At 31.9% G+C, this 13,492-nt stretch overlaps 2 protein-coding genes across 3 annotated transcripts in view; one reads left to right on the plus strand and one right to left on the minus strand.

Moving 5' to 3' along the window:
• Positions 1 to 13,492, minus strand: part of LOC111056538 (arf-GAP domain and FG repeat-containing protein 1) — a 52,499-nt gene that overhangs the window by 29,744 nt on the left and 9,263 nt on the right. For both annotated transcript variants that reach the window (XM_039423547.1, XM_039423548.1), the window contains exons 2-4: positions 10,950 to 11,043; positions 5,251 to 5,351; positions 2,086 to 2,215 (exon numbers count right to left, since the gene is read on the minus strand). In XM_039423547.1, coding sequence (XP_039279481.1) covers positions 2,086 to 2,215; positions 5,251 to 5,351; positions 10,950 to 11,043 — 325 coding nt within the window. The remainder of the gene's footprint in view (positions 1 to 2,085; positions 2,216 to 5,250; positions 5,352 to 10,949; positions 11,044 to 13,492) is intronic.
• Positions 9,874 to 13,492, plus strand: part of LOC111049607 (protein phosphatase PHLPP-like protein) — a 148,920-nt gene continuing 145,301 nt past the window's right edge. Inside the window, exon 1 of the mRNA XM_039423543.1 lies at positions 9,874 to 10,236. The gene's annotated coding sequence lies outside the window, so the exon portion shown is untranslated. The remainder of the gene's footprint in view (positions 10,237 to 13,492) is intronic.

The following is a 13,492-nucleotide window of genomic DNA, read 5'->3' on the forward strand; positions in this document are numbered from 1 at the left end:
GATAAATCCATGAGATTTAGAGGATAAATTATTCAAGGTATTGTTGATTGAATAAAAAAATCGAAAATATCAATTTTTGAGAAAGTTATTCAATTTACCAAAAATAACTCAAATTTTTGGTCATTTTTAGTAAATTGAATAACTCTCTCAAAAATTTATATTTTCAGAACATTTTTGTTTTATTCAATCAACAATAGCCTACCATGAAGAATTTATCCTTTGAATTTCATGGATTTATCTTTCACCGAATTGAAAATGTTCTGTCCCAAAACTTTAAACTTTAGGCGCTTATATCTCAAAAAGTAATGATCAGAAAAAAATGTTCACCTGAGAATTTTTTTCATTTTGATAGCTTAATGATATACAAATTGAAAAACTTTTAAAAATATCATCAGTAGAAATTTTTATTATTAGCCTTTGCACAGCCTTAACTGAAGTTAACTAAAATTAGATGATAAAACAAAAGACACTTATAAAATCGAGATAAAGTGAGATGTGATAAGGCTTATCGAGTCAGAAGCTTGCAATGATTAGAAAAAAAAGATGTGGCAAATCCAGCATGAAACAAACAGGACAAGACTGTCTGAAATGGATAAACCTAGCCAAACCAGGAGGACAGGTTAGAGAACTAATCATGTTATTATGATGTAAAAAAGATGGAAGTGATTAAACTAAAAGCTGAATTGTTAATAGTTGAATTGTGAAGAATGTATATTTTCGCCATGGTTATATGGCACCTTAGCGCCAAGTCTTGTAAATACGAAAATAACAATTTGTAAACAAGGACAATATACTGGTATAAGAAAGTAAGTTTATTTTCTGTTGACAAAAGTGACAGAAGCTTATAGTAGAAGCTAGAAGTCATTATATTCTAGTAGTAATAAAGGGGTTGAGACGCATTTTAGGAACTGTTAACTGAACAGAGATGTTGTTGGAAATATCATTGTAGTTATATCACGGTACCTATACATATCTATATCTATCAGCTTTAAAGCTTTTTGAAAATTAACAAGAACTTGGAAAAATAGTAAAATATAATGAAGTCTACGTTATAATGACAGCATTTGTTCAACATTAATGTGGCTATTCTTGCCTATCATTCGACAAACCAGATAGCGCTATCCTTTTCTAGATCCGCAACGTTGCCAGATCGTTTTTAAAAAATGTAGATATATAATTAACAAAATATTTAAAATCAATTATTATAAAAATTTATTATTGAATTATTGAAAAATATATTTTATTGACGAATAAAATATAACTGATTATTTTTAAAGATGATGAACAGTTAATATTACATTAGATACACCGTTATCAGCTATATTTTATGGAAGACAGTGGCAAGGCAGAGAATCGGCAACGCTGATGTCCTTTTCTACGGACATCATAAAGTGGACCTCACAATAGTAAATTACAGTAGAGCATCGATTATCCGGACTAATTGAGGCATGACAGTATCCGGATAATAGAATTAAACTCGTAAGAGTAGACGCAATTAAAACTTTGCATTCTGACCTACAGTACTTAGTAATACACGTTAAAATTAAAATAAGCACATTCAACTTAAAATAGACACCATGTTGTGTATTTCATTAGGGTACAGTAACTCAAATCTTTAAAATATTGTACTGCACCTTGACTGCGGTGGACCAATTAGCCGCTTGAAATACTTAATAGGTTAGGTTTTTAGGGGATTTCAATATTTTTTATAACACTCAGTGGACGACCGGATAACCGGTCATCCGGATAATTGGTGCTCTACTGTATTATATAAAATTTACTTCAGAGACCGTGACATCTGAACGGCAAGATTGCTCATGGAATTTTTTTACAGGGGAGGATGCCCACATGAGTTTCAGGTTTGTGCGTGGATAATGAAACTGATAAATATGAGTGGACCTACAGCTTTAGGTGGGTTCCGAACTACTGAGAGACGATTGGTATTGTACTCTGGTATTGAGAGTAAATCGGGTCTTAAAGTGGTCAATCACACATCAGGAGTAGCAGGCGCATGGATTTACTTATCTTACGCTTTACTTATCTTATCGCTACGATTTTGCAATAGTTCAACTCAAGTAGGCCTACCTGTTGTGGAGGTGGTTTTAGCGCTAAAGATGAAGGATGAGAGAGAGCTGAGGTTGACACTGCATGACTATGTCTCGTCTGCTGTGCTAAAGCCACACCATTACTACTATTGGACGGACTCAAATGGTACCTGCAACAAATTATCATTATCATACAAATAATTTAGATTATAGATTACCAAAATCAATATTTTATTAAAGAGTAATTTTTTTATTTGGAGACGTTCAAATGTGTAGCACAAAAAATAAATTGAAAAATCACTAAATAAATAATATTCTAAATATAATGCAGAGTTTGTCTAAAATTACTTTGAAAATTCATATAAGTTTAATGGAACAAGATACAGAGCTGGTTTTGGTGTTGTTTTAAAAGAAAACTATTTAAGTTTCTATTAGAATTGTTTGATAGTGCAAAATTGCGCTATAACAAGTTCTAGCGGTAGTTAAATTGAAAATGGCTCTCAGAACTGGACCCAAGCGTTCGTGAATGTCAGTTGGATCGTGTTGGGTACCATCTTGCAGTAGCCTCCCCCATTCACAAACATATAGTATTCTTGGGGGAATTCTACTCCATCCCTAAAACTAACGGTAATATAATAAATAATGTATACCAGGGTCGCCCCGAGGTTAATAGGTGCCCGGGGCGAGATTTTGATATGCGCCCCCACCCCCACAATATAGCACAGTAAGGTAGTATAAGTAAAGCCACATTGCTCTTCCAGCAGGAAAACTTCCATTATGGGCTGCATCGTTTCCTTGATAATAATGCTACACAGTAGATTTTGTAAGCAGTGTTTAGCAAGCTGATTCCTCAATAGTTGTCACAGGAACTTCGCCCAGTCAATATAGACATAAAAAGGGGGTGTGCTTGCAATTTATATTGTAGTTCTGATTTTTTTTATATGTTATTTGGATAAATGAGAGAAGTCCACAGCAAATTTCTTCATGCAAAATTTCCTTGTGCTAGGGCCCAATTACCTCGTATTTTCAGTTCATTTTCCAGTTTTCAGCTATTTCTACTAAATCCAGTATTCGGACAGAAAAATTTGCTCTTGCCTTTGTTTCAGATTATAAAATTATGGATAAAATGAGATCATTCGGAACTCTCTATCTCCAATAATTACTGAGTTATAATTTTCCAAAAATGAGTAAAATTTGAAGAAAAAATCAATTTTGATGAATTTTAGTTTTTGATCAACAATATCTTCCGATTGTTACCATTTAGATGTATAATTCAAAATCCCTCTGGGCGTATTTTTGTGCTCTACAATTTGAGATCAGGTAGAGCGCTCTATCTCATATAAATTTCCAGGTACACCTGACAACAATGCTCCTTGTATTGTGAACAACACCTAATTTTCAGCTTCAAAAATAATCACCAACTACATTGTCCTCACATTGATATTTCGCACAATGACATAAGTTCATGAGATTATGTTCTATGAGAATCACCCGTTAGATGCATTTCATTTCAGTATTTCCTAGTGAAGAGGCGCGCATAAGGATCAAAATTTCAAACTCTTATCTCATCGTACTACACTTCATTCTTCTCGGTTCGTCAATGCGGTCCAAAATTATGCATCATAAGTCAAATTCGGTCGAAATATGGAAAATTTACTGTTGAGTGTACTCAAACCCATATTCCAAAACACAAAAATTTGCAATTTCTGGTAGTTGGTGATGGATGAAGCTGAAAATGAGATGTTTTTCACAATAAAAGGAGCATTGTTGTCAGGTGTACCTGGAAATCTATATGAGATAGAGCCCTCTACATGATCTAAGGAAGTAGAGCACAAAAATATGCCCAGAGGGACTTTGAATTATACATGTAACTAAATGGTAACTAAGGGAAGATATTGTTGATCAAAGACTAAAACTCATCACAATTAATTTATTTCTTTAAATTTTACTCATTTTTGAAAAAATCATAACTCAGTACTTATTGAAGATAGAGAGTTCCCAATGATCTCATTTTATTCAGAATTTTATAATCTAAATCTAAAACAAAGGCGAGAGCAAATTTTACCATCCGATTACTGCATTTGGCAGAAATAGCTGAAAACTGGAAAATGAACTGAAAATACGAGGTTTTTGTGCCACTCTGTACCTAGCACAAGGAAATTTTGCATGAAGAAATTGGTTCTGGACTTCTGTCATGTACGGTATCCAAATAATATATTAAAAATCAGAACTTCAATATAAATCTCAAGCACCAATGTAGCCTATATAGTGGCTGGACTATATCTCCCTACTTGAAAAGAGATTTGACTGTAGCCACTTTCCAAACTTCTGGGATGCTCAATTATTGTCTCCAGCACATATTTATCAAATGGAGGAAGCGAAGTTTGAAGAAGAGTACCCCATGCTTGAACATGAACAGCTCCATATTTAAACCATCCAGCCCAGCTTGTCTTATCTTTTACTCTTTTCTAACCTTGTATTCTGCAGGCTAAATCTATTTAATTTTAAATTTCCGTTGATATTCCTAAATTGAAAATTTTCAATTTATTTTAGATTGAAAAATTTCCAATATATATTTTAAATTGAAAAATTTTCAATATTTATGAATATCAACGGAAATTTGAAATTAAATAGGTTTTAGCCTGCAGAATACAAGGTTAGAAAAGAGTATAGGATAAGAAGTTTTATCGCCCAGATTGGGACATTTAAGCGACCAATGACGACTTGCAGGTTGCAGGAGCAATGGGCGCACACAGGCTCACTCAATGACTAGAAAAATATACGTCTATGCTATGCGAAGAGTCACTGTATTCAACAATGTTCAGTCAGTGACGTCAAGTTCTTATTATTTATGCCACAATTCACACTACACATATAAGTGATGAGTTATACATAGAAATGGATTGATAAAAAAAATGGTTCAAGACTTTCAACGTGAAGAAGGTGAAATAAAGGTACTTGAACTGATAATGTCGGGGCGGTAATTATTATACGACTGCGGCGCCCAGGGCGACCGCCCCGGTCACCCTGCCCATTGGGCGGCCCTGATGTATACAATCTATTTGAAAAAATGTGTTGTATTATGTATCAATCATGAAATAAAATAGTCCTTTTGCATATCTGTGTAATGCTATGTGGAAAAATTAAATTGATTTGATTTGAAATGATAGCACAGAATTATGAGTTCTTGACTTTTTATACCAACCTTTTTTGTTCATATTTCGAAATCATAAAGTCTTTGATTTGTTGCTCATCTTTGGTTGGAGGTTCATTATCACAAAGGCCAAGCCAAACCTTCCTACAATACTGCAAAATAATATGAAATTATGACTTAATAGTAAACAAATATAAATGAGAAATTTTCAATTTATCCTTTGAATCACAAGAATTGATAATTTGTAACATTTAAGACACGAATTCAAATATTAATAGAACAATCATTTCTATTAAGAATCAGTGACTACAGTTTATTAGTCACCAAACTGTTACAATATATTTCATTCATATTTACAGTATATCTGAAAATAAATATTATTGTTGTATTGACGTGAACATTAAACTTTAACAAAAGATAGTAATATTTCTAGACAGGTTAATGCTTTTCACAACTAACTGTGAAATTAACAGCAAGAAAAATGCATTATTGAAAATTGAAATTTTTACAAACGAAATAAATGATGCATCAACAATCACAAAAGGTGATAAGGATGATCCCACACCACATCATTTTTTTCCTCCTTCAGAAGCACAAAGATAAAAATGACAATCGACAAAACGATTCTAAGCCCAGTCTATCCGAATATAATATTTCTGAATTTAAATTTTAATAAGAAATCCTATTTCAATAAACTTTAGATTGAAAATTATTGCTACATTATCCCAGAGATTTTTTCTTGTGACATAAAAAGTTATTTTACTCTATTCTATGTGAGAGCAATGACAGCTCACTACCATTGCTCATAAATATGATAGTCAAGATCCCAACCGGAAAAAGTACCGCCGAAGTATCGGCTTTTAATATATATATATATTATTCTAGCATGCCACCAAAACGTAACTCAAAATTAGGAATTACTTCTTATGCCAACACATATTATTATTGTTGACCGGGAGTCAAGACTGTGCACGAGGAGCAGGAGCAAATGGAAGTGATCATCATTCTATTTCTTCCAAATGATCTCAACTAATCATTGGTCTTATTATGTGATGCAGTGTTGTGTGTAGTATAATTATTTTATTTTATGTGAATAAAATATGAAATAGGAGCTACAGTAATCATCAAGTAACAAATTTGTGTTGAGCATGATATTTGAAGGCGTTTCACATATGCGTGGGTATCATCATTACATAGCTGACGCTCTGAGATAAGAAGGTGTTATGGTGATCACGGATAACTTACTGTTCAACATCATAAGCGGAAAAAGTGATTAAAAATAAAAAGGATTTCCCCGATTTATTTCCCCACAACATCCACGTATATAATTTTCAAGATAAACTATTAGAATACAAAAATTGATCTTGCTTTAATATGATACACGCTGCATCAGGAGTTGATAATAATTATCATAATTTATCAACACAAACAATATTATTTTATAGAGTGAATAGAAAAATAAACTTTTTAAAGTTATTTCTAACTTGTTAGATTACTCTTGTCTATTTCACAAGAAAATTCCAATTAACAGGACCATGGTATTGTGTTAGAACCAAGCAAAACATCTTTGGCTGTACTGATGAAACAGAATGCTTCTATTTAAATAAAAATGTAGTTGAAATTGGGATGGAAGAATAGCAGACTATCTTGAATGGAGCTTGAATTGTTTCTAAAATCATTAAGAAATCTTCTTTCACACCGACGTGGGATAGTGCGGGAAGCGAGAAAATGACGATTTTTATAATAAAATCTACTTTTAAATCATCCTGCTCTTGCATTTCGCTCAAACCTACGTCGGTGTGTTCAATACTCAAGAAAAGGATGATATTCCACCAACTACATTCATACCACTCATGCTATACATAATAAACAAATCACAAGCATACATTTGAAGATCAGCTCAAATATAATATCATTACTATTACCAATATATCCTATTATATTGAGCGAGCAATTTCTGTATATATCTGGTTATTTATGTTTTACGGATCTCGAAAACTGCTCCAACGATTTTCACGAAATTTGGAACATAGTAGGTTTATGATATAAAGATTCGATTGCACTAGGTCTCATTCTTTGGAAAACTCGCTGAACGACATTAAAAAGATAATTGGAAAACAGATGATAATTTCGTCGTCTCTCGATAACAGAAGATGCGTGTGCCTGTGTGGGAGGGAGACAGAATTATATCCAGTTGTGTAATCATAATCAATCAGCGAGAAATTTTATCTAGCTCAGTGGCGGCCGGTGATTGAAAATACTGGGGGTTGCTGTTTTTACAATATAATCTTCATTAACTGGTACCTTAATTGACACGCGTCTGATGTGTGGGGAGGGGGTAAGAGTTTAACTTAATGATTAAAACAAATATTCAATTTCTTATTCTATCTTTACACAGCAATAGAAGCCCATCCAAACAAAGCATTCTCCAAGTGGAACCATGGCGTAATTGGCAGCTGAGAATTTTCAACTCTGATAAAGATAAACAATGTATTTTTTTACAAAATGATAAATAATCATTCTATATTTCATGTTTCCTGGACAAATGAAGATTGCATATTACGACACAAAAATAATTCTGGACAGTCCATTTTTTATTGGACCTACTTGTTTTGTTTCGAAAATATCAAAGCAATTGAACATGATATTTATTATAATGTTATTTTATCATGATGATGAATTATTACATCATGCTATTGAGGCTGTTATAATATTATAATATATCCCCATCAAAAGATTATAATATACTTATGGGAGAGCAGATAGCAGACTTTCACATTCATCAGAATCTGGTACGGGGTAATTTCACATCTAGTGTGGTATGGACTGCTAGCGCCTAAAGCGGATGGTTGCAGAAAAATTGCTACCACATTGGTCTTATGGGCTCGAGTAAAAAAATATATCACACTACTAATATACATAGTAATAGTGCGCGTACATGAGTTTGGTTGCAGGAGGATTGCAACCTCCAATGCTATATTCACTATTCAGTTCCACCACAGCGTCTGATTTCGCGTGAACTGTGTTCACGTTCTACAGTTTGCTGCTCTTATTATAGGATTATGATGAAATTGTGAAGCTAATATCAGTAATTGAGATAATAATAGAGCTCACTTATAAATTCAGTCACTTCATTTACTCCTAAAAATTAATTCATTTATTATCATCAAAATGAAGGGGGTTGTGCAACCATGCAACCTTAACACGAGCCGCCACTGATCTAGCTAGACAATTTTTAATCGATTTGATCAACATAATCTGATTTGTTGACATGACATGATAATCCTCCTAAACTGGAGTATATCGTAATTTTCAAAGTTGATCATTGAGTGCTATTTTGTTATTCAATTTGGTTTGTATATAATCTAAATTATAAATTTTTTGTTTTCAAATGTTTGAACAGAAAATTGAACCTGATTTCAAGTGTATGGGAACATAACCTACTTTCTGGACTATTTTTAGTGTATAAATCAAAATTCGGGAAAAAACAGTTTTGGGCTGTGCCTGTTAGTATTTACCCCAATAATTTTAAAGAATTGTGTTCGGTTTATCAAAAGTCAATAAATAAATAACGAGCGAAGCTCGGTGCCCAGATATTTATCATTAAATCACCAATCTTCCAATGTGATCAACGCCTAACCTACACTTTCTATCTTACCTGGATTATTATTTTCATGAGATTATTTATCACTATTAAATTAACAATATTAATTTAGCGAATCTTTATAATAGTAGGCCTATTCAAATAACCTTAAAATAGTTTTGCTTTATTGAACGAATGGCTTTCATAACACATGTAAATTATCCTGTAATAATATTGCAACAATACAGTATATATTTCACGTATTATAAATAGTAAAAATTCAAGAATAAAGTTTCTAGTTTCTGGATTTTTGGGAAAAAACTAGACTTAGATTCTTGAAAGTGAATGTAACCTAGCTTCTGGAAATGTTAGGTAGCCTACTGTTTATACAGTCAAATCTTTCTAATTTGAATTTCTTGATATTTGAACTTTTCGTCTGGTCCCTTTTGAAATATTATGATATCATCTTGATATCACCATCACTCTATAGTGAAGTCCACGTTATAATGACAGTATTTGATTAACATTGGTTTTGCTACTTTTGTCTATCATTCGACAAAGCAGATAGCGCTATTCTTTTCTAGCACCGCAATGTTGCCAGACCGTTTTTAAACCATGTAGAAAATATAATTAATTGACAAAATATTAAATCACTTTTTTGCTATTAAAAATAACGACTAGCAGTCAATTTTTCAATAAATGAATTTATTCACTCACTGTGACAACGAGATCTTTCGGCAGGTTCGCCATCTTCCTGGTTGTCACCAGCAAATATAAAAAATATTTAATCTCAATTGTAAAAATGTATAATTATTTTATAAAATAATGAACAGTTAATATAACATCAGATATAAACTGGTATCAGCTATCCGCTATAGAAGGCAGTGGAAAGGCAAGAATCGACAACGCTGTTCTCCCATCTTTTTCCAATGCCTACCTCACTATATAATTCAAGTTCCTGTTCCCCCACTGGAAGTCCGATTCCAGTGAGTCACTGAATGTCGTTTGTTGGGTGAATCATGCAGACATGTTGTGACATGTATTTTGTCTACTTCAGTGAACAGTAGTGATTTCAGAAAGCTTCCAGTCGTGTCTGCGTGTCTCGTATGTCCAAGACCAGTACTGGTCTGGAACAGCACGACCACAACCTCGACCAAGACCAAGACCAAAGTTTTACATTTATAAATGTACTGGTCTGGCAATTGGTCTGTGCGACCAGAGCCTACTGCTGTTGTCGTGCGTTTGTCGTGTCTTTGTCTGACAAGTGCGTGTTGCTCAATATAATTTCAGATTGTCCTGGCTGCACGTTCTTGGTTGTGATCTTGGTCTTGGCCGTGCTAGTGCGCGTTTACCCTTAGGTTTGAGTGCTCTTAAAACTTCAAGATGAGTCCAAAGGAGGATAAAATCAGTCTCACTATCAGTGAGAAAGAATTTCTTCTGCGGGAATTTGGCAGGTAAAGTTTCAAGCAACGAATTTGTATTAATTTGATGATAACCTCGACACATATATTATATAGTGAGGTATCATTTTGTAAACCTTGAATATTGTTATATCATTGAAAGTGTATGAGAAAATAATATGTAATGTTCCTGAATTTATGAATAAACTCCTCTGGATGTGTCGTCCAACATCCAGAAAAATTATTATTATTATTATTAACGTTCTTACAAATGAAAATTCATTAAACAACAATAAAATAATGAGAGCTATTGAATAAAAATAATTAATAATAGAATTACTAGTTCCATTTTTATTTTATTTTAGGCATGACTAGTTTTGGTATTCAGGCCTATTACACAATTCTCTAGTATAAAATAAATATGAAAAATAATAATAATACTTTTCCATTAACGTGATTTTTAATCAGTACAGTGATAATAAGTACGGAATACTCTCATTAATTGAATTTGAAAGGTGACGTTAAATTAATGAACACTGGTTTATTAGATTTTTTTCTGTCTCCCACTTGTCTATTTGAACTCTTTATTTTTAACTCTCGTTAAATTGAACTTTTATTGAGGTCTCTGGAATTTAAAAATATCAAAAGTCGCAATCCTGTTGATAAGTAGATAAATTCATCAGTTATTACTATAACACTTGGATTAAGTGACTGAGACTACAGTGGACCTAAATAGTTTTTTGAATAAAAAAATAGTTTTAACATACCTCATTTCCTTGCTTCTTGATCAAATCTATCTCTTCGGGAGTAAATTTTGCCATAGAGATGGATTTGACTCTATGGGGAGGCGTTAAGCCTCGTCTGCAAAAAAATAGAGACACGGATGAAATAAATAGCTGTGAATTTGACTAAGCGCGGTATTCAATATCATAACGAACAATTCAACAAGATAGTGATACGACAAATGGAAATCCAGATGGATATCCATGTAAATTTTCATTTTCCTAAATTAAAAATCCAGATACAACCAGGACTTCCTATATACTAGAAGGTCTTGATACAACCGTTACATGCTGGCACACGTTTCTTATTGTGAGCTTCAACAAACTGATTCATATGGGAAATTGATTCTCTACAAACAATACAAATATATATTTTTCCATTTTTATAATTACATGATACTCAAGTTCAGCTACAAATTATTTTGAAGCATAAAATATTTTAGAAATCTGAGCATACTATTAACTGATATTTTCCATTAATTGAACTTATAGTAATGCTTTACTAGGAAAGGTTTAACACGATAATATTATCAGAGATCTGTAGTCATGTGGTTTACTGGATATCATGAATTTGAATGTATTTTCATGTTAGTTTACTCAAGTTTACTTTATATTGGATTATCTATTTGCAATTTTCATGATTAAGAACAAACTAGTTTAAATTATATTTCATTTTGGAAAGTGTGAATGAAAGAGGAACATGTCAATATAAATAACAACTTTCAGCATTTAAATCAAAACAGAAAGATGTTATTTTGATTGTTTTATTTTTCAGTTGGAAGGGTTGATAAAATCATAAAATAATATTATTTTTATTCTTATAATCTACAAGATCTCAATTTATTATTCATATTAAAAATTAAACAAGAAAAGAAATAAAGAAAATAATGTTATTTACTGAAAGATACTTCAAAGAATGCTGGAATAAACATTTTTTATGATGAACCAGGCATTGACAAAGCAAGTCAATCGTGATTTTTTTACGGGTCGTTGACATTGGTAATAAAAAATTATTAATTATTCAAAACTAAAATCACATACTAACAATAATTTTATGGTTCTCAATGACAGTACAACTCGAAAACTATAAAATGTTTTTACAAAGATATGAGAACAATAATCACTAGGCTACTGATTACAAAAGTATTTTTCAATATTTAATATTAAACAAATATTTATAATCAAGGTCTTTTAATGATATGATATGACAACATCATTGTAAATCACAAATAAAGCTGCGTTTTACACCAAAGTTATCAACAAAATGTTAATAATTTAATCCTTATAGATTCTATTAGATTGAACGGAACTTGACAAACACATATATGTTCATCATGAGATATGATAAGCTATGTTCATTCTAATAGAATCTAGAAGGATTAAGTTATTAACATTTTGTTAATGACACCTTGCAGAAACCTTGAAGAACTAAAAATTGAGACTCGGTGACGTTGTGGGTTAGTCTAATGCCCTACTCTTTAAAATACAGTGATAACAATCATATAATAAGAGATGAAAGTTAAAGCAGCAGTCACCAGTGACTAAATAATCTCACCAGAGACTAGATGAAGATGTGGGCTAGCCTACACTCTTTAAAATAATAAGAATTCGCATAATAAGAGATGGAAGTAAAGTATCACTCCAAAGATTAAATAAACAAGATGAGTCAGAATACTATATTATCCCACTGATCAATATTCACGGTTGAGCAGATTGATTTGGTTGACCACAATATCCGGAAATGATAATTCTAATACCCTTTCTGATTAGGTATTTTACTTTAAAAAAAAAAACTATAAAAAATTCAAAAAGATCTCAGGTTTTGAAATTTGAGAATTATAAATTTTTACATTATTGTACAGAAAATTGTATGAATTTGGTCCTTTCAATATGAAGCTGAACTATGGAGACGCAATCGTTTTGAGTTATTATTACCAAGCAAGCTTATAGTTGTTATAATTATTATTTCCTAACAATAGTAAAACATTATGAATGGCGTACATATGGTTTCAGATAATAATTTATTGTCTAAACTTTTAAACAATAAATGTTTTAATAGTCGAATTTTTATTCCAATGTATAAGAATCTATTCGAAAATATATTAACAGAATGTTTTAAATTATACTTTGCAAACAATAAGAAATTTAATTTATCTTTCCAAGATTATTATTCTAAAGGTCTTAAGTATCTCAATTTCAAGATTAGAAAATACAACGACTATTATTCTTGTAAGCTTGGAAGAAAAAGTAGCACTAGACAAATAGATTGAGAAGTGAGTCAACAAATTTATTTCTGTCTGAATCATCAGCCCTACCAACGACACTTGACTTCAATTGAGATTCCGGACATATAATTATTGAAGATATGACTCCTGTGTCTTTGAATGTAAAGATTATCTGTCAAAAGAATTTAGTATTTGAACCATTATATAGTTCGAGTTCGTTGACCAACGAAATTTACTCACTCCTTCGTCCTATTCTTGGGATATAAAAGGAAAGTCTTCAGAAAAATAATATGTTTAGTGATT

This window comes from Nilaparvata lugens, chromosome 3, assembly GCF_014356525.2.
Source record: "Nilaparvata lugens isolate BPH chromosome 3, ASM1435652v1, whole genome shotgun sequence".
Taxonomy (NCBI): Eukaryota; Metazoa; Arthropoda; class Insecta; order Hemiptera; family Delphacidae; genus Nilaparvata; species Nilaparvata lugens.